At 47.6% G+C, this 21,693-nt stretch overlaps 1 protein-coding gene across 31 annotated transcripts in view; it reads left to right on the top strand.

Annotated features, from left to right (window-relative positions):
* EFCAB6 (EF-hand calcium binding domain 6) overlaps nt 1–21,693 on the top strand; it is a 241,057-nt gene that overhangs the window by 183,423 nt on the left and 35,941 nt on the right. For 19 of the 31 annotated variants that reach the window (XR_014081614.1, XR_014081615.1, XR_014081612.1 and 16 more), the window contains 4 exons: nt 3,089–3,283; nt 9,058–9,213; nt 15,433–15,628; nt 18,961–19,152. Coding sequence is in view for 24 of the 31 variants with exons in the window: in XM_081587880.1 (XP_081444006.1) it covers nt 3,089–3,283; nt 9,058–9,213; nt 15,433–15,628; nt 18,961–19,152 (739 nt within the window). In the remaining 7 variants the exon portion in view is untranslated. Of the gene's footprint in view, nt 1–3,088; nt 3,284–9,057; nt 9,214–15,429; nt 15,629–18,960; nt 19,153–21,693 lie in introns of all 31 variants that reach the window. The other 12 variants (XR_014081611.1, XR_014081617.1, XR_014081613.1 and 9 more) reach the window with 1 other exon arrangement.

Here is a 21,693-nt window from a genome sequence, read left to right as displayed (position 1 = left end):
AGGGATCGCCCTCGGCACTTGAGAAATGGCAGCCCCTCCCCCTCCCAGGTTTACTGATGGAGAAATAGACACCCCCTTCGAAGCTGCCTCATCACCAGCAGTAGGGGGAGCCGTTTGCTAGCGGCACCAGCCCTTCCTGCCACCTGGAATAGAAAGCCAGGTACAGTGGTGTGGCTTCCCAGGGACACTAGTGGTAAAGATCCGCCTGTCAATGCAAGAGACGCATGTTCAATCCCTGGGTCGGGGAGATCCTCTGGAGTAAGAAATGGCAACCCACTCCAGTATTCTTGCCTGGGAAATCCCATGGATGGAGGAGCCTGGTGGGCTGCAGTCCATGGAGTCTCAGAGTCTGACATGACTGAGTGATTGAACATGCTCACACAAGCCCCAGGAATCAGAGGCCCCCGTGGGCCTCCTCTGGTGGGTGGGTCACTTTGTTCTATTTTAGAAAATTCACTGAATAAAGGTAGAATGGTATTTTGGGAGGGTTGCAAGCCCTAAGGCTGTACTAATAACAGATGCCACTATGCCAAACCTTTGATTGTGTGGATTACAACACACTGTGGAAAATTCTTAAAGAGATGGGAATACCAGACCACCTTACCTGCATCCTGAGAAATCTGTATGCAGGTCACGAAGCAACAGTTAAAACTGGACACGGAACAACAGACTGGTTCCAAATCGGGAAAGGAGTATGTCATGGCTGTATATTGTCACCCTGCTTGTTTAACTTATATGCAGAGTACATCATGAGAAATTCTGGGCTGAATGAAGCAAAGCTGGAATCAAGATTGCCGGGAGAAATATCAATAACCTCAGATACGCAGATGACACCATGCTTATGGCAGAAAGTGAAGAACTAAAGAGCCTCTTGATGAAAGTGAAAGAGGAGAGTGAAAAAGTTGGCTTAAAACTCAACATTCAGAAAACTAAGATCATGGCATCTGGTCCCATCACTTCATGGGAAATAGATGGGGAAACAATGGAAACAGTGATACACTTTATTTTCTTGGGCTCCAAAATCACTGCAAATGGTGACTGCAGCCATGAAACTAAAAGACGCTTGCTCCTTGGAAGAAAAGCTGTGACCAACCTAGACATCATATTAAAAAGCAGAGACATTACTTTGCCAACAAAGATCTGTCTAGTCAAAGCTATGGTTTTCCCAGTAGCCATGTACGGATGTGAGAGTTGGACCATAAAGAGAGCTGAGCACCGAAGAACTGATGCTTTCCAACTGTCGTGTTGGAGAAGACTCTTGAGAGTCCCTTGGACTGCAAGGAGATCCAACCAGTCAATCCTAAAGGAAATCAGTCCTGAATGTTCATTGGAAGGACTGATGCTGAGGCTGAAGCTCCAATACTTTGGCCGCCTGATAGGGAGAACTAACTCCTTGGAGAAGATCCTGATGCTAGGAAAGATTGAAGGGAGGAGGAGAGAATGAGGTGGTTGGATGGCATCACTGACTCAATGGGCATGAGTTTGAGCAAGTTCCAGGAGTTGGTGATGGACAGGGAGGTCTGGTATGTTGCAGTTCATGGGGTTGCAAAGAGTTGGACACGACTGAGCGACTGAACTGAACTGGACTGAGAAAGGTCTGGAAGTTTCTCCCAAATCCTCGGTAACAGCACCGGCAGTCAGGCACTGATCTCCGCCTGCAGGTGTGAGAATTGCCCACCCCGGTGCTCCCAGGTGCAGGCCACGAGACCAAGCACAGATGGTGGGAAGGTGAGCACGGGAGGACCTGGCTGGGGTCAGACCTCGCCACCCTCCCTGCCTCTTGGTCACCAGAGGGAACACTCCTCACCTTCTGGGACAGAGTCCCTGATGAAAACAGGCCTGGGTGCTGGGGAGGACGTGGAGGTGGGGGTCTGCAGGCCTGTGGGTGCAGAGGGAGGGAGTGGACAGGGGGCCTTGGGCTAGCAGCCACCTTGGGGGCTTCTCACCCTGCATTCTTCACCCACCACCGCTCCCCTGGAGAGATGAGAAATTCAGGTAAATAAATCTATTTTCCTTGTCATCACTGAACTGAGAAAGGTCAGCCAAAAGGGTCACAGAGGACCCAGGGAGCATGCGATTCTGCAGGACCTATGGTGTCGGGTGGGCTGAGTGCAGAGAGGGGCCCTGCCTCCCACAGGAGAGCCGCCCGTGTGGACGTTCCATCCGACAGAGCCCCGAACAGCAGCTGGCTGGAGCGTTAAGCCCCAGACATCATGTAAATATTTGGTCCTCAAAACACTGAGTTCATCTGGGGAAAAAATCACCTTGACAAAATGCTGTTTTTACCGGTTAGAGAAGAGGACCAAGATCTTCTGTGAGAATAAATGCTTTTCTTTTCTTTAAAGAAAATTGAAAATTTGCCTTAAAACTTTTTATTGAAGTAATTCTTTCTATTCTATTTGAATAATGTGGGGAGATAAAAACCCTCCATTATGCTTTTAAAAAAAAATGAATTATAATTCAGAAAAATCCCAATAATAGAAAGTGGCATAAAAGGTACGCAGTGTAATTCTTATCTTGTTTTCCTTACTAGCCTCTCTCGTTGGTTGTGTGTAATTGGCATCTCTTCAAAGAGGAAATGGGGAACTGGAATCAAGGGGCGTTCATTTATTTGAGTATTAAGACTGAATATGCTTTTTTTTTTTGTCGGATTTTTCTTCTGAACCTTAGCGTAGTTCTTCTTTTGTGGAGGTGCTCAATAAAAGACCATTGCATGAGAGGAAGGGTTCATTTTAATTTTCCGTGGTCACAGTCGTGTTTGTACCGAAAGCTGGCAGGTGAATCCGGCTGCCCTCTTGGGGTGGACCAAGACCACTTTGTATGAAGTGATCCTCCTGTTGACTGGAGCAGTGGGTTTCGATGGAATGTTGATGAGCATATGGATGGCCTGGGGATCTTGTTAAAAACAGATTCAAATCAGGTCTGGGTGAGCTCTGGGCTCCAGCACGTCTGACTCCCTTGGGGAGGCCAGTGCTGCAGGAACCTAGGGTGTGAGGAACCAGGCAGATGGAGTGTAGACAGGCTTTAAAGCCCTGAGCATGCCCCCTCGGCGGCTACAGCTGAGAGTTTTGTTTGTTTGTCTTTAAAGGTACGACACCAAGGGAAGAGGGCACATCACTTACCAAGAATTTTTGCAGAAACTGGGGATTAACTACTCAGCAGATATTCACCGACCCTACGCGGAGGAGTATTTTAACTTCATGGGTCATTTCACGAAACCTCAGCAGGTGCAAGAAGAGCTGAAGGAGCTCCAGCAGAGCACGGAGAAGGCCGTACCAGCCAGGTGAGTCAGTGAGCACCTCTCCGGGGGCTGGTGTCCATTCTGCACTGGCCCTGGTTGTTCTGAAGCAGTCTCTCCCGGTGCTGGCAGTGCTGCCGTGAAATTATCACACTCATTCACTGCTGTAGATTCTAAGTGTGTATGCGTGCTCAGTCGTGTCCGGCTCTTTTGTGACCGCATGGATGGTAGGCCACCAGGCTCCTCTGTCCATGGAATTTCCCAGGCAAGAATACTGGAGTGGGTTGCCATTTCCTTCTCCAGGGGATCTTCCCGATCCAGGAATGGAAGCTGTGTCTCCTACACTGCCAAACGGATTCTTTACCACTGAGCCACCTATGAAGCCCCTGTAGATTCTAGAAATTGGTGTTAAGTCACAGAGCCATGGAAACAGTGACTTTATTTTCTTGGGCTCCAAAATCACTTCAGACAGTGACTGCAGCCAGGAAATTAAAAAATGCTTGCTCCTTGAAAGAAAAGCTACGACAAACCTAGACAGCGTATTAAAAAGCAGGCATCACTTTGCCAACAAAGGTTCGTATAGTCAAAGCTATGGTTTTTCCAGTAGTCATGTATGGATGTAAGAATTGGACCCTGAAGAAGGCTGAGCACTGAAAAACTGATGCTTTTGAACTGTGGTGCTGGAGAAGACTATTGAGAGTCCCTTGGACTGCCAGGAGATCAAGCCAGGCAATTCTAAAGGCAATCAATCCTGAATATTCATTGGAAGGATGAATGGTGCTGAAGTTGAAGCTCCAATACTTTGGCCACTTGATTTGAAGAGCTGACTCGTTGGAAAAGACCCTGAATGCTGGGGAAGATTGAAGGCAGAAGAAAAAGGGATGACAGAGAATGAGATGGTTGGATGGCATCACTGACTCAATAGACACCAGCCTGAGCAAACTCCAGGAGATGGTGGACAGGGAAGCCTGCTGTGCTTCAGTCCATGGGATCTCAAAGAGTTGGACACGACTTAGCAACTGAACAACAACAGCAACACAGAGGCGTGATGGAGTTAAAGAGCTATAATCCTACCCAGCCCGACCCAGTCACACTCTCAGATCATTCATATTTTATAGGTCACCCTTGAGAACTGAAGCTTTTAGGTCCTTACCAACATCCACACTGGGCCCCTCCTCTGGGCAGCTAGAATGCAGGCTCCAGGAGGCCACACCGGTCTCTCCTTAGTTTAGAACAGCGCTCGACACCTAGCGGGCGCTCAGTGAGGATCTGTCCAGGGAGCGCATGAAAGGACACATCCTTAGACTCAGCAATTCAACCTTGGAGTCTTTACCCCAAAGAAATAGTTCCAAGGAGTTCAGCAGGTGCAAGGTATGACTTGCAGTGTGTCTTCAACAACAGCACCGAAGTGGACACCTGTCCACCCCAGATGAATACCTTGGCTGGTAGAGAACGTGGCTCCAAGGAATATGAGGTGGCGTGTGCCAGTTATAGTCATCATCATGGAGACTGGGAATGTTTGTGATGGAAGACTGGTGGGCAATGAAATTTTAAACAGTCTGTGTACCATGACGGTAGCTACACCAAACATACGTGCCTGCCCACGAGGACCAGAAGATGCTGTGCAGAAGGTGTCATGTTGTATTTGGATGGTGGGACTGTGCATGGTTCTTTAAAGTTTAAAACTAGTCACTAAGGCCATATTTTAAATTTTTTAAAGAAAATGTGGTGTGTGTGTGGGGGCCAGGTATACATATATACACACAATAGAATATTACTCAGCCATAAAAAAAGAATGAAGTCTCGCCAGTTGTGACATCATGGATGGATCTTGAGGGCACTAAGCTGGATGCAATAGGTCAGACAAAGAAAGACAAAAACCATATGATCTCACTCGTATGTGGATGACAACAAGAGCAAGCTCGTAGATACAGAAAACAGATTGGCTGTTGCCAGAGGTACGGAGGGGAATGTCACAGAGGGGGGTGAAGGGGTCCAAAAGCACAGCTTGCAGTTATGATAGGATAAGTCCTGGGGATGTGAGCACAGTAAGGTGACTGTAGTTAGTAGTACTGTGGTGTGTATTTGAAAGTCGCCAAGAGTAAATCTTCAAAAGTTCTCATCCTATGGATGGTGACGAACAGTATCTAGACTTATCCTGGTGACCATGTCACAGTGTATACAGATGTCAAGTCGTTATCTTGTACACCTGAAACCGACATGATGTTATATGTCAATTATGCATCAATAAAAAGTTACACGCAGGAGAAAATGTTGCCACGTTTGACATGACGTGAGATGAGACTCTCTGCTTCAGTCCCGGTCCCAGGCGGCTCCACGGCGCTCCCGTCTGTATGTCTGTCCGTCTCGCGTCTGTCACTTCGGTTCTCTGTCCGCACCATCTCTGAATAAGAGTGAATGAGCTAAAGAATCCCCCGTAGGAAAGAAACACACCAAGGACACACAGACGGGATGTGATGGCTGAACGGGGTTTAAGAGAAAGGCGTGTTGAACACACCCCTGAATTATGTCCAAGTTGCTAAGTTATAAAGCCCAGAGGCAGAGAATTGAGTTGGTGAAATGTCAAGCAAAAATATGAGCAAGATTGGCATAAATCACATATGCCATAAAATGGATGAAAAAGTGGGAGTTATCTTCCCCAGACAGGGCTGGCCTCATCACCCACTCGTGTTCCCCCTTCCTCCCTCCTGCAGCTTGTGAGTAATGAGGCTTGGAGAGGGACCGCGCATCCTTGGCGTTGCCCACACGCTTTCTCTTCCCGCTCCCGTTTACTGGGCGCGTGTGGATCCGTCGCTGGGAGCGCTCTCAGCCAGAGGACGATGCCTCCTCACGTCTTCACAGCACCGAGCTCGGCGACCCGACGCGCGCTCAGCCAGCGCCCTGCCGCCGCCATGCTGTCTTACCCTACAAGCCCAGTGCAGAAAAATTCACGACCAGCCCATTTTCTCAAAGACGTCACAATGTGAGGTTGTCAAGTCGCTTTGCCCTTCAGGTTAGCCCGCTTTTCAATTTTGGTGTCAGTGGATCTTCCAGAGAACCCTTCAGGATGAAACGTTTCACAGACTTTCAACCTCCTCGTTTACAGCGAACCCTGATAAGATGCACAAATAGGAGTGATGCTCATCAAAGGGACTGGAATTTCATGTTTGCTTCTTAAATTTAAGCGAATTGATTTTGTTTAAAGTGGCCTGAATACACTTTAAAAAATTCAGAAGAGTCCTTTCTCAAGCTCGTATTTATTTTCCAGGCCTTGCTCTTTTGGGGCCCGAGTCTGAGTTGAAGATTCAGGGTCAGAGCAGCATCAGTAAAGCAGCCACAGCAGCGCGGCTGGCTGTTCTGGGATGTGAACTGAGAGGCTCGGGAGCAAAACTGGCTCAGTCACCCAGGGTTCTTCGCAACGTGCTGGCCTGGCCGTGGGGCGGGGGGATCTGTGGCCGTCCGCGGGCCGTGGCCCTACCCTCGTGGGGCTCCCATCTCACATCCAGACCAGGGCCCAGTTGCTGCGTCGGCTGCCACGGGTTCTGCTGGGCAACTGGCCTGATCCCAGCCCCGAATCCTCACTCACTCTATGCACAGACTTACTCTGCAAGGGAGATGATTATTGCCTGGAAACCAGTCCAAGAAAGGCTCAATGCCTCAATCCTCTAAAAATATGTATCTGCAAAAAAGTTCTGATTTTTTTTAATACCTTCATTTGCTTCCCTTTTTGAAGGGTTAAGTGGACTGTAATAGGTGTGATGAGGAGTAATCAGCTTGTAACGTGGGACAAAATTCAGAGAACCCCTGTGCAGGGATCCAGGCGGCTGTTTCTCTCGAGACGCATCCCCGGACAGTTTGCGCGGCTCATCTGTGTCAGCTTCTTGGCGGCACACGTCGGGCAACTCGGAACTGGGGGCCAGCGGGGGAAGGGAAACGGTGACCTGCGGGGCCTCAGAGTCCCTGCCTCCCCCACCCCAATATTCTCTCAGCTTTTCCTCTTCTGGTTTCTGACTTCTCTGTTGCTATGGGTTATTTTCTTCCCAGGCACACTCAAGGAACCTATTTGTGGGTGTGTATCCTCAAAGGGAAACGCAAACGGAGAAGAGGGCGGCAGAGAATGAGGTGGTTAGATAGCATCACCAATTCAATGGACATGAACTTGAGCAAACTCCAGGAGATAGCTGAGGACAGGGAAGCTGGCATGCTGGGGTCATAAAGAGTCGGACACAACCTAGCGACTGAACAACAGGAACAAGCCACAAATACATATGGTGGTAGACAATTACCAGCAAAGACTTTGAGTTTGGAGTTTCTGGCTTCTTCTTTTCCCCAACTAAGAACCTCACAGCCAAGCAGGAGTCAGATAGGCAGGCACAGTGTTCAGCATGGTAGAAAGAGCTTTCTGGAGACCTGGGTGAGCCAAGGTTATAGAATAGAATCCATGCCCTGTAGGTCCGGAGCAAGACTGTTCATTCTCAGAGATGTCCACACGTTTTTATTCCCTTATCAATAATTTCTGTTAAGTCTGGGAAGTCTGGGAAGAATTTTCCTGAAAGAGTGAATCAGAAACTTGAACACATTCCCAAGGAAATCGGGCTTCCCTAGTAGCTCAGACGGTAAAGCATCCGCCTGCAATGCAGGAGACCAGAGTTCGATCCCTGGGTTGGGAAGATCCCCTGGAGAAGGAAATGGCAACCCACTCCGGTATCCTTGCCTGGAAAGTCCCATGGACAGAAGAGCCTGGTGGGCTGTACAGTCGATGGGGTCACAAAGAGTCGGACACGACTGAGCGACCGACACACACACCAAGGAAATCAGCCCTCAAACTCAAGCAGGAGCTACAGCTGGACCTGTCATCCCCGTGTCCCTGTGCAGGACAGCTGGCCGGCCCGGAATCCGTATGGGCAGACACAGTCTCCTTCCTGTAAAATGGGATGACAGTTTCCCTCTCCCCTTATCGAGAAGAATGAATGGGAGATGGTACGTGAAGGCAGCACAGGTCCTGGCTTGCCAACCAAGGCACGCAAATGATGGCTGCGTTTCTTCACAACAAAGGACCTGACAGCAGGCAAAGGGTCCTCGGACTCCTGCCCCCTCAGCAATCACTGACGGAACCCAGGCTCTTCGCCGTCGTTGGTCCCACTCCTGCTTCAGGGCCTTGGCACTGGCTATCCGTGGGCCCATCGAGGTCTGCTGGGGGCTAAATCCCAGCTGAGTCCTTCACCTGCCGTCTCTGCTCAAGTGTTGCCTTCCCAGTGAGGCCCGCCTGCACTGGCTACTGAGGGCTGCAGCCCACCCCACTGTGGACATTCCCAGCTCTGCTCACCAGCGCTCAGCCATCCCAGTGACCCATCGTGCAGGGCATTGGTGTCTTCTGTTTATCGTCTGCCTTGCCCCGACTGGAATGTAAATTCTGCTAGGGCGGCCACTCTGACACCTAGAGCAATACCTGGCACGTGACAAGCACTCACCGAGGCTTCATCAGGGAGAATGGAGGTGTATTTCCCATGTCTGTGGTATCACTGTATTTTTAAATGCTTGGCTCCATTTTTAAAGTACTCATTCTAGTAAAAAGCCAAGGTTGTAATTTCTCTAACATAGTTTTGCTGATAATAATAATAATAACATGATAATGATGATTTTTTTTCCAGAGTACCTTTCAATGTATGTATTATACCAAGGCTGCAAAGCATCTTCAAGATTAGCTAGTAGATGAATCATCAGATCATCACTTTAGAATGATCGTGGAGCTCTTGCTCCCAAGAAATTATCTGTTTTCCCTGCTGGAGTGTGTATGTCTCAAATATATTCTCTTTCAGGGATAAGCTTAAGGGCCACGATCAAGATATCAGCAAAGCACTCGCCAAACTAGATAAATCCAAAACTGGCTACATATCCTTGTACAGACTGCAGAAGCTGCTGCAGGAGTGTGGCTGTTCTCTGAAGGAAGAGGAGCTGACTGATCTTCTAAACAGGTTTCCTTTGAGCAAGTTAACTAGGGTCCTCACAGCACTGAAAATCAGGCTGGTCACGTTGCTTTCATGAATTTTTCCTTCTCTGTCCACTCAAACAGCCCTTTAGCATTGAAGTAACCCCCATGCCACCAAAAACTGAGTTTCAACTTGTGTTCAGAAGTAAAACTATAATGTTGTACTCCCAGAACATTTATAAGCCAGTGTGACTCAATTAAAAAAAATAAAATAAAAGAATGAGCCTTTTAATAATCCTCTGGTCGGGATACGTTCTAATGGGTTTGAGTCAACCCAAAGCAAAAAGAAAGCAACTTGACAAATACATAATTTTCCTGCAGGTGTGTCCAGCAGCACAGTCATCATTTTTTCATGCTCTTTTTGTTTCACCCACGTTATTTATACACTTGGGCAGGAATCAAGTCATCCTGCAAGGCTTATCAAAAACAGTAGCCCTCTGCCCTGATGTCCCCCACCCCCACCTTCTCCCCCCTAAAGTCAATAACTTCCAGTGCTTTACACGCCTATTTTTGGTACTTTACTTAATAGTCCTAAGTGACAAACTTAAACAGCTACTTATTGATTTTTCACTTTTAAGGCAGTGTCTATCAGCTTCCTATCAGGAAGATGTGGGTTTAACTCGTTTTCACCCATCGCATAATCACCAACCCCCTCACCCTCTCCCAGCCTCCCCCGCCCCATAGAAACCCATGCACATTTCCCTCCATGAGCTCCCCATGTTGCCATGTCACAGTAGGCTGTAGTTCAGTGTTCAAGGTTTATATTACTGCGAGGAAAGGATCGCTTTTCTTTTCCTATGTAGCATTTTGTTTTCTCTGGAGGTAATCGTTACTTTTTCTGTTTGCTTAGTTTCTATGTACTTCTTATCATTAATTAAACCCCAGTTCACTCCCACTTGTGAAATCTCTTTCCAGGGTGTTCAGACACCCCAGCTAATCTGTCAGTTTCATCTTCTCGGATGTCCCTCTTCATGTTCCTCGACTCTCAGAAATTTTCTTGATTTGTTTCATTAATGAGTCCCTCTCCTGTTTGTTTCTTTCCAAGCCTCCTATTGTTATTGACTAGCGAGCCACTTAAAGTGTCTCCCATTATTTTAAATCTTTCCTGTCCTCCATCTCTTTTTTTTCTTGCCCCACCTTCTGGGAGATTTTCTCAGTTTTAGTTTGCAACCCTTCTTTTGAGATTTTTATCCCTGCTAATCATACTTTTCATATTTTTAATTACCAGCACATGTTTTTAATTCTCAAAATATTCCTTTTCTATAGCATCCTGTCCTTGTTTCATGGATATACCAGTTCATTCCTCTGAAACTATTAACAATAGATTTTTTTAAGGTTTTCTTCACTTGAGAAATGTTGCTTCTCTCCTCCATGTTGCTTTTTCCTCCTGTCTTCCATATTAGACATTTTCCTAAAAAATATGCCCCTGATAAGAGTGAGATACTAAGAAGCAGATTAAAAGTTCTGCACAGATAGGTCAACTCTGGTTTGCACTACTTTGGCAGGGTAATCTGGCAGGTAGTTTCCTTGGAAGACTCTCAATGTCAGAATCTTTAAAACTTTTCTTTTGGGCTCGTCAGATTTTCTAGGGACTAAGTTTGCCAGGTAAGACAAGACATAAAATGCTATGTTAAATGTAAATTTCAGATAAACAGTTTTTTTTTTTTTTTTTTTTTTAGTGTATGTTCCATGCAATATTTGGTATACATTTATACTAAAGTTCTTTTTGTTAATCTGAAACCCAGCTTGCTGGGCCCCTCCCTCAGGCTCTCTGACTTAGCCTGGGCCCTGGGAATCTGCATTCCTAACAAGGTCCTGAGTGATGTTGATGCTGCTGGATCAGAGCGCCCTGAGAACCGCTGTTTGACACCTTTTAAAAACTCCTCCTTCTCTCATTTTAGGAGGAAGAGAGCTAGTTATGTGCTTTTGGGCCACTCTTGTGATTTTGAATCAAAATAATTCATTTGATTGCCCCTCCTCAAACTGCTTCCACATGCAGTTTCTAACTTGCCACGTTCCATAGCTGTGCAGGCTGGAAATTCTATGACTGAGCACCTGGATCTCATGTTCCTCTCTTTGTGAGGTGAGGTTGTTAGCATCCCCTCTCTTCCCCCTACAAATGTGAGCAGTTGCTCTAGAATTTGCAACCCAAATGCACAACTAGCCTAAGTCCCATGTCAAGTAACACATTACTACTTCATGGGAGGTGCAGGCACCTTATTATAGAGTAAGTGTTCCCAAGTCCTGTCTCCTGTTCCTTATAACAGAGGTCCTCAAGCCCAGAGCCACAGGCTGCTACTGGTCCAAGGCCTGTTAGGAACCAGACTGCACAGCAGGATTTGAGCGGCGGTAAGCTGGCAAAGCTTCACCTGCCGCTCCCCAACACTCATATTACCTCCTGAATCATCCCCCACTGCCATCATCAATGGAGAAATTGTCTTCCACAAAACTGGCCCCTGGTGCTAAAAAGGTTAGGGACCTCTGCCTTATAACATTGCTGTTATTCACCTCACTTGTTTATTTACTAATCACCCAATACATTGTTATTGTAACATTGAGCAAACAGCGGTTTATTAGACCAACTAAGAATAAGAAAGATAAAGATATTATTTTTTAAATATTTATTTATTTATCTGGCTGTGCCGGGTCCCCCTTGTGGTACTTGGGATCTTCTATCTTCATTCTGACATGCTGGATCTTTACGTGCTGCACGTGGTGGGGTTGAACCTGGGCCCCTGGCATTGGGAGCATAAAGTCTTAGCCACTGGACAGCCTGGAAGTGCCTCAAAGACATCATTTTACCTTCATTTGTTCCTTCTCCCATGCTCTTTCTTCCTTTAGGTAGATCCATGTTTCTGGCTCTTTGATTTTCTTTCTCTCAGAAGAATGTGTTTTAGCATTTTTGAAGGTCAGGGTGGCTGTGATGAATTCCCTCAGTGATTGTTTGTCAAAGAAGGTATTTATTTCTCCTTCACTTTTGAAAGATAAGTTTCACTGAATATAGAATTCTGTGTTGGTGTTTTTTTTTCAACACTTTAAATATTTCAGTCCACCATCTTCTTACTTGCATGATTTCTGATGAGAAACCCCATGTAATTCTTATCTTTGTTCCTCTATAGATAAACTTTCCACCCTCTCTGGCTTCTGTAAAGATCTTCTCTTTGTCTTTGATTTTCTACTGTTGCCCAAGTTACCACTTACGTGTTCCTACTAGCTTACAGCTCCAGAGCTCTTTGTTCCAGGAAAGCAGACCTTGGCTGTAATTCTCTGTGTTCACCCATCTCTCCAGATTTGGAGGTAATGTTTTGCCCTGTGACCTCAATTTTCTGATGGGACCAAGAAAGGCCATTGGTTTTCAGTTTGTTCAGCTTCCTGCTTATTGTAATGATGAGAGTGACCCTTCCAAGTTCTTAGGCATAGAGCTCGCTACCCTCTTTCTGTCACTTTTTCTCTCCATGTCCCACCTTTTATCAGCTACAATATTTTTTTTACAAAAGCTAGTTAACTTTTACATGGCCTACAGCCACAACCAGGTCCTCTCTGCTTAATTCATAGGTTGATTATAAAACTCAAATGCCATTAAATGGCATTTCATAATTATGACTCTGTACATATTCATAATTCATAGTATTCAGTGTCCAAGTAATGAATGAAAATAAGCTTTCTTCTCAGTGGCTCTACCCCTGGGCCTCTGTGTCCACCTCATCGTAGGCAAACCTAGGGATACCGTGCATCTTTCTTAAGCCATTTGGGGAAAGGCTGTAAATGAATATGTACAGAGTTATAATTAAGAAATGCTGTAAACTCTGCTGTAAACTACTTGCTAGAACAAAGAGAATAGGGTGATTTCTTTACCCATCGCTGTTTCCTGCAGCGGGGCTCAGTGTTCTCTGAAGTTCAACACCGTCAGCCTTCAGCTCTCCCCAGCATCTGCCCTGACTTTCTGTTCCCTCCAGTTTCTCTTGGGCTCCCTCTGCCCTAGAGCCTGGCTCCTTACCTCCTGTTCCAGGTCACCACCAAGAGCCTCCTGGACTGTCCAGGGTTGGAGCCCCTGTTGCTTATGCCCACATCTTTTTATCTCTAAATTTACATTCTTATTTTGCTGGAGTAATTTCCTAAGAAAAGGGGGGACGGAAAACAATTTTCTCAGTTCTTTGCCTGAAAATATTTTTTGTTTTCCTTTGCACAAATTGTTAGCTTACTGGAACATAGACTCCTAGAGAGCAAGTCATTTTCCCTTAAAATTTTAAAGGATAGTGCTCTATTGTCTGTATGTGTATGTATATACATGTATGTATATGTATGTACATGTAAGTGTATGAGTGTGGATCTGTGTGTGTTTGTGTAGAGAAAAGAAGGACCATTTCATCCTCAAATGCCTGTATCTTCTCTTCTTCCTTAAATAGAGTCTCCTCTCACTAAATCTATTTCCAGCTGAACATGAATTCAAATGCATTCAGTGAATAAATCACGAAAAATAGCACCAGATAAATAATCAACTAAATGATTACAAGAGACTCTTGTTAAAACGTAGTTAGGCCTGATACTTTCATAAACAACACAAGGGCTGTGGAATTTCTGTAGTCCACCTGTCAATGGGGTGATCAACTTTTTTACGAGTTGAAACCTTAATAAGGATCCATCGCTTAGTTGCTTGTTTCTTCTCAAAGACCTCTTGATGATAAACATCTCTGTTATTTATAATTATATGTAGATTATTCTTTTCTAGATCCAAAATAGACTTTTCTAAATAATACTGAGATTAGCATATGCATTTGATTTTATTACTAAATTTTAATACCAAGTTGGCAATTTACCCTGCCGATGAAATGGAGCTGATTATCCTCTTCCTCGGCGTCTCGGCCGCGCGAGCCAGCGACACAGAGCCTGTGGAAAGCAGCTCTGCAGCTGTGGTTGGAGAAACACGGCTCTTGGCTCCTCTTTAGGAGCCGCTATTGCAGTTGCTGGAAACTTTCCTCTCCACTTCCTGGCATTCTGAGCTGTTCTTTGACACAAGCTCCATCCTATGAAGGAACGTGTAGGGGTTAAGATGCCACGATCCCCAGGGAATCTGTTACAGAAACATGAACTTTGAGTGCCATCAGGCTGTGTTTTGCATTATTTTACATCTTTAATAAAATAAGCTCTATAGTCTCATGAAACTTGGATTTGCTCTTGCAGAGTCTTCTTTTAGAATTAAAGATATTTTTCTGCATGTTGAAGTGAAGAACAAGAGCCTCTTTTTCTACGTGGATGTCCTTGTTGAGACATACACCCAGATGGAATGTCTTTTAAAAAATATTTTTATTTACTTATTTATCTGCCACGTCAAGTCTTAGTTGGGTCATGTGAGCTTTTGTTGTGGTACCCAGACTCTCTAGTTGTGACGTGTGGGCTTAGTTGCCCCGCAGTACGTGGGATCTTTGTTCCCCAACCAGAGATCGAACCTGCATCTCCTGCCTTATAAGGTGGATTCTTAACCACTGGACCACCAGGGAACTGCTATTTGAGAAAAGACTAAGCTGTGTAGGTTTTGTAAAAAATATGTATAGATATATTTTGGGTGCTTTCAGCTTGACAACATAGCTTCAACCACTCTTTGAAAAAGAATTTAACATCTATTTTACTCAGCCCCTCTTTCCCTTGTCACTGGCTCTGATGTACGTCTCTGATTTCAGAGCCCCTACCATTTCTCAGTGAGGACCCTGGTCAGCTAAAGTCTCGAGGAACACAGCCCCGGCCCCCACCACCCAAGTCCTGCCTCCATCCCAGCTCTGCCATCACCGTCAGACTCAGCTCCCCAGATCACGTCTCCGCACACGTCACATCCGTGCTGAGGCTCCTGCCTCTGCCCCCATCACAGGGCTGGATTCCTCAAGCCAGTCCTCCACCCCCGCCCTCTGCCCTTCGACCCCGTGAGCCCGACTGTCCAGCCTTCAAGACTCAGAGCTCCGGTGCAGCATGGTCTGCGGCCCCACCAGCAGCAGTGGCCCCGCACCCTCTCATGTCGTAGCCCTTCCCTGAGCCCTTGTATAATAGCATAGCTGACCCACGTGCATGCCCCTACAGGCCAGGAAAGGGTGTCTCACCTTCATTCATGTCCTCCCCACTGTTTTGTACTCAGCAGGTGTTTGTTGATTGAGTTTGTTGATTGAGTAAGTGATGGTGTTTTTAACTAATATTGTTTTCTTTCTCTGGGGAGAAGTTGGGGAATCGGATGGCACAATAACTCCATCAATTACCTTGACTTCTTGCGAGCAGTGGAAAACAGCAAGCCAACAAGACCTCAGCCCCAGGAGAAAGAGGAGAGCATGCCGATCAATTTTGCAGCCCTAAATCCAGAGGAGGTTCTGAAGAACATGCAGGAGGTTGTCGCCGCCTCCAATCTGGCTTTGTCAATGGTACGCCTTTACTGTGGGAACTGAAGTTCTGGCACCATGCCAGTTCCCGAAAGTGTTAGTCGCTCAGTCGTGCCCAACTGTTTGTGACCCCATGAACTGCAGCCCACCAGGCTCCTCTGTCCATGAGATTTTCCCGGCAAGGATACTGGAGTGGGTTGCCATTTCCTTCTCCAGGGGATCTTCCCAACCCCGGTACTGAACCCAGGTCTCCTGCACTGCAGGCAGATTCTTTACCACTGAGCTACAAGGGAAGCCCTGAAAACCATCTCTCAAACTGGCCCCTCCTCCTGGGTCCCTCCACCTCCCTCCACTCTCCTGGGACATCAGAACTTGATGGTAGGTTGGGATCAGACTGTTGGTGTGAGCACATATGTGTGTCCATTTTTGCTCCATGCAAAGCTACCATGATCACACCCAGCATGTGTTGTGTGAGGCTGAAGCACTCGCCTCCAGCAGAGGCAGGATCTGCGGTGAAGGCAGAGGTTTTGGGCAAAGAGGGCAGAGGATGGAGGCCTCAGGTGAGAGTAGGCTCCCAGGCCCATGGGGATGGGTGATGCCATCTCAAGGTGGCCTTGAAGAGGCTGCCCAGGGCAAGGCTGTGGCACAAAGAGTCACTGTGACCAGGAGCCCCAGGAGTGTGAGAAGGGAGTCCCCCCAGTACACTGACATTGAAGCTGATGTTTGTTGACCCCGTGGGGTGTGTTGAGACCCGGCCTATGTGGAGTTGGTGCTGTGGGGCGCATCCTCGGAAGACAGTGCCCGGGCCATGCTCCTGCAAGGGGCTGGTCCCCCTCGAGGGTCCCCATGTGAGCTGCCCCCTGCAGCAGACATGGGAAGAAGAGATGCTGTGAGCAGAGGGCAGGCCTTGCCACCTGATGAGACGGTGAATCCAGGGCCACCCGTGCGATGCTGGGCGCGCGGTCTGGACGGCACAGTGAGAGCAGGGCTGTCTCCGTGACTGCGATACATAGACCCATGGTACCGCCCAAACACCCAGACCCGGGCTCTCTAACCTCCTCGGTGCTGGGAGGCAAGCTGAGCTCCCCGGTCCAAGCGTCAGGGGTCAGGGGGAGATAAGAGAGGCCAGGGGAGCCCAGCCAGCCCGTGACTGTTTTGGAATGCCAGCGAGCGTGGCCTTCCTCCCGGACAGCAGAGATGGTCTGCGTGTAGGAAATCACGATAAGGATTTGACACTTTTGTGTCTTTTTTTTTTTAATGACTATCTAAAGATCACAGATTAGTATGACATTCCTGCGGGTCAGCTGGAAAGCCCATCTATATACCCTGTTGACGCCAGGTTGCCCTGGCCCAGGGGTCACCTCGTGAGGGTTGCAAACTCAATGTGCGCAGGGGCCAGGAATAAGGAAGTGATGCAGGGGTCGGGAGGTGGCCGCAGCAGGCCAGGGGGCACAGCCCTGTCTAGAGGGCAGCTTCTCCTCAGCACCCTCGCCGACCGACCGCTGCTGAGCTGAGAAATGGTCCCAGCTCGGCTAGATCTTTGCATTTTTCATGAGCAGCTATGAAACCTCCTGATTTCTAGATGTCAGCACATGCTTCAAATCTGTCAGAGGCACCGTGCAGGCCAAACAAGTCCACATGCAGGGTGGCCCTGCCCTCTCCCAGCTCAGGGTGGCACCACACCGCACCTGTCAGGATGGTTCTCAAACTGAGGTCCATGGACCCTGTGGGAGGAGCCACGGTTCTCACTCCCGAGAAACACTCCTTAGAAGGCGGGGTTTTAAGCAGGAGAGTGAGATTCTCTGGCCAAGAGACTGCAGGTGGCCTGGGTGGGGAGGGTGGCCTTTGTGGCAGGGAGGGAAGGAAGGGATGACGGTGTCTGAGGAGAGGGGTCAGCAAGGGGACCGGACACATGAGGCGTCCCCCGAGGTCACGGGGGACCCGTCTCGATGCAGCCTCTTATTTCCGAAATGGCACAGCGACACCTTGTATATCTGTGCAGAGTCTACAGATCCCTAAGCCTTTGCATGTCTGAGCCTCCTCACCCCCAGCCTGGGGCTTGTCGGGCTGGACTGACGCTCAAGGAGGCCACCAGCCCCGGGGAAGTGCGGGTCCCATGGCCACAGTGAGCCAGACCCCAGCTCACCCCTTAGGTCCACGGAGCCTTACGGCTCCACAGGGCCTTCTGCCACCCTCAGGACAGGATGCTCAGTCAGCGCCCTTCACCTGGAGGGTCATTCTCCTTAACAGCCTGCTGAGATCCACTATGCCCAGGTACACGGGACAGGTGTGTCTTCAGGTTTGCCGCAGTAAAACTTAGACCAGCGTGAGTTCTCAAGTCCCGGTTTTTATCCTGAAGACCTTCAGCACAGAGAGGTTGAGGGCTTACGGTGGATAACACAGCCAAGGTTCAAAGTCTACCTCCCGGCCGTGGCGCCAGAGGCTTCCCACCATCCCTGGCTGTGTCGTATCACCACAGGCAAATGCAAGCTCGCAGCCAGACAGCAATTTGAGGTTAATGTGGTGACACGCATAACACCACCCCCCGGACTGATGGGGGTGCCTAATTAGTCCTGAGTGAGAATTAACCGCAAGGGAAGTTGGGTTTCGGTCTGCAAGCACGTTCAATTCTCACTTAAGAAACTAAGATCTTGACCTGCGCCTTGATATAGGTTTTCTAGTGCAAGAGAAATGAATGATCTTGTTTCAACAGATGGGGGAAAACGTGCTTTTTTTTATAGCAAATGTTTGCACTTTGGTCTGACTGCTGTTCTGCTGGGTTGACACTGCCTTCCCCAGCTCCTCCAACACAGATGTTGGTGGTGGGGTGTCCCTGGGAAGGAAGGCCGTGCAGGCTCTGACCAAGGGTAGGCAAAGGACAGCAGCCTCAGGGTTCAAGCCCTAGGGTAGGGATGGGAGGGGTGGTCCCCTGCCTCCTCCTCCTGGCCACACTTCTGACATTAGACTCCTATCATGTGACCCCTGCGCTACATCCCAGTGCAGTGGAATTTCACCTGAGCCTCTAGTTATGAATGATCCATTCAGGAGCTAGAGTTTAATGATGGAGAGACCTCAGACAGGTTCCTTCACCCCTCGGCTCGAGACCAGTGAGGGTGGAGTTCCTCTTTCACTCCTCTTCCTCTTCATATCCAGGTTGGAGGGAAGAAAGTGGGTTTCCTCAACAACACATCGGCTCCTATACCAGGCGCACCTTCTACCTGTCTCTCAGTCCTGGTGCATTTATTTAGTAATTTAGAATCTACAGGGAACTCCCATTCACTTGATTTCATTTGCATTCCAAAAAGCAATACTTAAGAAAAATATTTTGAAATATTTATTTGACTGTAATATCTGCTTTTTTTTTTTAATTGTAGGCATTTTCTGCATTGGATAAAGAGGACACTGGGTTTGTAAAGGCTTCGGATTTTGGACAGGTTCTTAAAGATTTCTGCTACAAACTAACAGATAACCAGTATCATTATTTTTTGAGAAAACTCAGAATTCATCTCACCCCCTACATAAATTGGAAATATTTTCTCCAGAACTTCAGCAGTTATGTTGAGGAGGTAAGAGTGTCCGCAGCACACAAGCATTTCTCTTTGGAAAAGGGCTAAAATTAGTCTTGGCAAAATAGATAATTGATTAAAACCGTGTCACATAAATTGACAACCACCTGAGTTAATTAGCTTATTATAAAGGAAAAGTTGATATTGATTCTACGTCGAGTGTCAGAAGGTACATATGTATCCTTTGCTTCATTGAAATGTTATTTTATTTTACTGATTTTCGAAGAAGGAGAGGCTTCAAAGTTCTAGGAGTCATAGATCCCTGAAGATTATCTGGTGTCCAGAGAAGTCAGGCCTTGAGGGAATTGGGACCCACTATGTGCCAGGCCCTGGGCCATGCAGCAGCCAAGCCTGGAGTAGGGGTCAACATGGTTGTAGTGGGGTCCTGGGGGAAGTCTAAGAGAGCTTCCTGGAGGAGGGTGGGTGGCTGACCACAGGGCTCTTGTTCCTTCCCGGGACCACTTCTCTGGCTGCATGAACTGTCCCTTCTTAGGCTGTTTCCTCCGTCTCTACTTGTAAATGGACCGCATCAGTAGTGACAATCACAGGCTGTTTTCAGTGAGCTTGGGTTTCTTTGGTCACCATTCTGTGCTGAGTCAGAGGGTGCCATGGTCCGTGCCTTCACGGCTGCGACTGCTAAGTCCCATCAGTCATGTCCAACTCTTCACGACCATCAGGCTCCGCCGTCCCTGGGATTCTCCAGGCAAGAACACTGGAGTGGGTTGCCATTTCCTTCTCCAATGCATGAAAGGGAAAAGTGAAAGTGAAGTCACTCAGTCGTGTCCGACTCTTCACGACCCCATGGACTGCAGCCTACCAGGCTCCTCCGTCCGTGGGATTTTCCAGGCAAGAGTACTGGAGTGGGATGCCATTGCCTTCTCCATTTGCCTTTATGGAAGGGGAGATAAAAACAGATGGAGATAAAAACAAATATGAAAAATACAAAAATAATGCAGCAGCTAAATCACAACAGGCTTGTGCTGGAAGTATTTAACTGCAACCCCCACCCCACCCCCTCACACACACCACCATAGCTGGATTCTCCTTGCCTGGAGAATTCCATGGACAGAGGAGCCTGGCACGCTATAGTCCATCAGATCACAAAGAGTCAGACACGACTGAAGCGACTTAGCACACAGGCACGCGTAGCTGGACGCTTGGGTCATCTCCGATTGCACATGTTTGTGTACAGTCAACATCTGAGTCCATAAATCCTCAGTCACTTACATGGGATAAATTCTTGGAAGTGAGATTGCTAGAGCAAATAGTGTGAGCATTTTTAAGGTCTGAGGCTCAATACAGTAATAATGACAGCAGCAAACTCCATGTGGGCAAGGCACTGTTCTTAACCCTTTGTATGTACTAACTGGTGTAATTCTTCTGCTACACTAAGAGGTACATGGTAGTAATATCCCATTTCATAGATGTGAACACTGGGGCACAGACATCAAGTCATTGTCCACAGTCACCACGGAGGTGGGTGGCAGAGCTTGTTAGTGACCCCCGACTCCAGGCTTCTAAAAGCTGTGCCAGCTCCTCTGGGGACTGTGAATATTTTTGTCTTTGCCATTTAGATGGTCATTCCTAACAAAATGTACTATTGTGTTTCCTGTTTTAAAACTATATATATATGACATTGTATCAAATTCTGTGTTCAGAGTTTTCATTTTTCATGCTGTACTATCACGAATTTAAGATTTATCCATGTCGTTACATTGGCTTCAGTTCACTCACTGAAGCTGCTGTAGAGCTAGCCATGAAGTGGGAAGTGGACACATCCCGCTGAATGAGCAAACCCGTCCAGTTGTCGTCCTCCTGCTCACGGCCGGCAGGTAGTTTGTGGTTTTCTCTGTAGCAAGCCGAGCACAGTCGGCCTTCGTGACTGTGTCCTTCTCCCACTCAGGGTCAGTCCATGTGGACTGACTGGGTCGGGGAGGGGAGAGAGAGCACAGGTTCAGCTGCACAGGCACCCCCACAGTGGCTGCAGTGATTGGCATGTACTCCGGCCGGCGCTGCGGGAGAGCCCCCCCACGCGCCATATCCTGGAGCCCTTGGCATTATCGAGATTTAATTTCTGCCAACACTTTCTAATGCTATCAGCCACCCAGGCTCCCTCCCCTGGGAACTGCCTGGCAGAGCCCCACTTCTCTGCTGGGAGGTTATTGTAAATATCTCCTCCTGATCCGTGACTTCTCTTTTCCCTTTGTTTATGGTGACTCTCCCTATTTTTATGTGACTTACACCTTTTCGCTGATTTTAAAAGAAATATTTGTTGAGAAAAATTTGAAAAATGCAAGTGTAAAAAAAAAAAAAGAAAACAGTCATTTAACCCCACGATGATGGTACAACAGGAACCAGCTCCATCCTGCTTCCTCAGCCGGGTGGACACCAGGCAATTCAGCTTCCGAAATGGTCTTCATCTCAGGGCCCATGGGCTGCTTTGGAGAGCTTATTCGTCTATTTCTAATGCATCCCCCCCCCAATTCTTTTATTGTGGAGAAATACATATACTGTAAATGTCCCCGTCTTATCCTTTTCTAA

Source organism: Giraffa tippelskirchi, chromosome 4 (assembly GCF_054371585.1).
Source record: "Giraffa tippelskirchi isolate mGirTip1 chromosome 4, T2T-mGirTip1v1.2.pri, whole genome shotgun sequence".
Lineage (NCBI taxonomy): Eukaryota > Metazoa > Chordata > Mammalia > Artiodactyla > Giraffidae > Giraffa > Giraffa tippelskirchi.
Note: the sequence above shows the minus strand (reverse complement) of the source record. Positions and strands in the feature narration are given on the sequence as shown.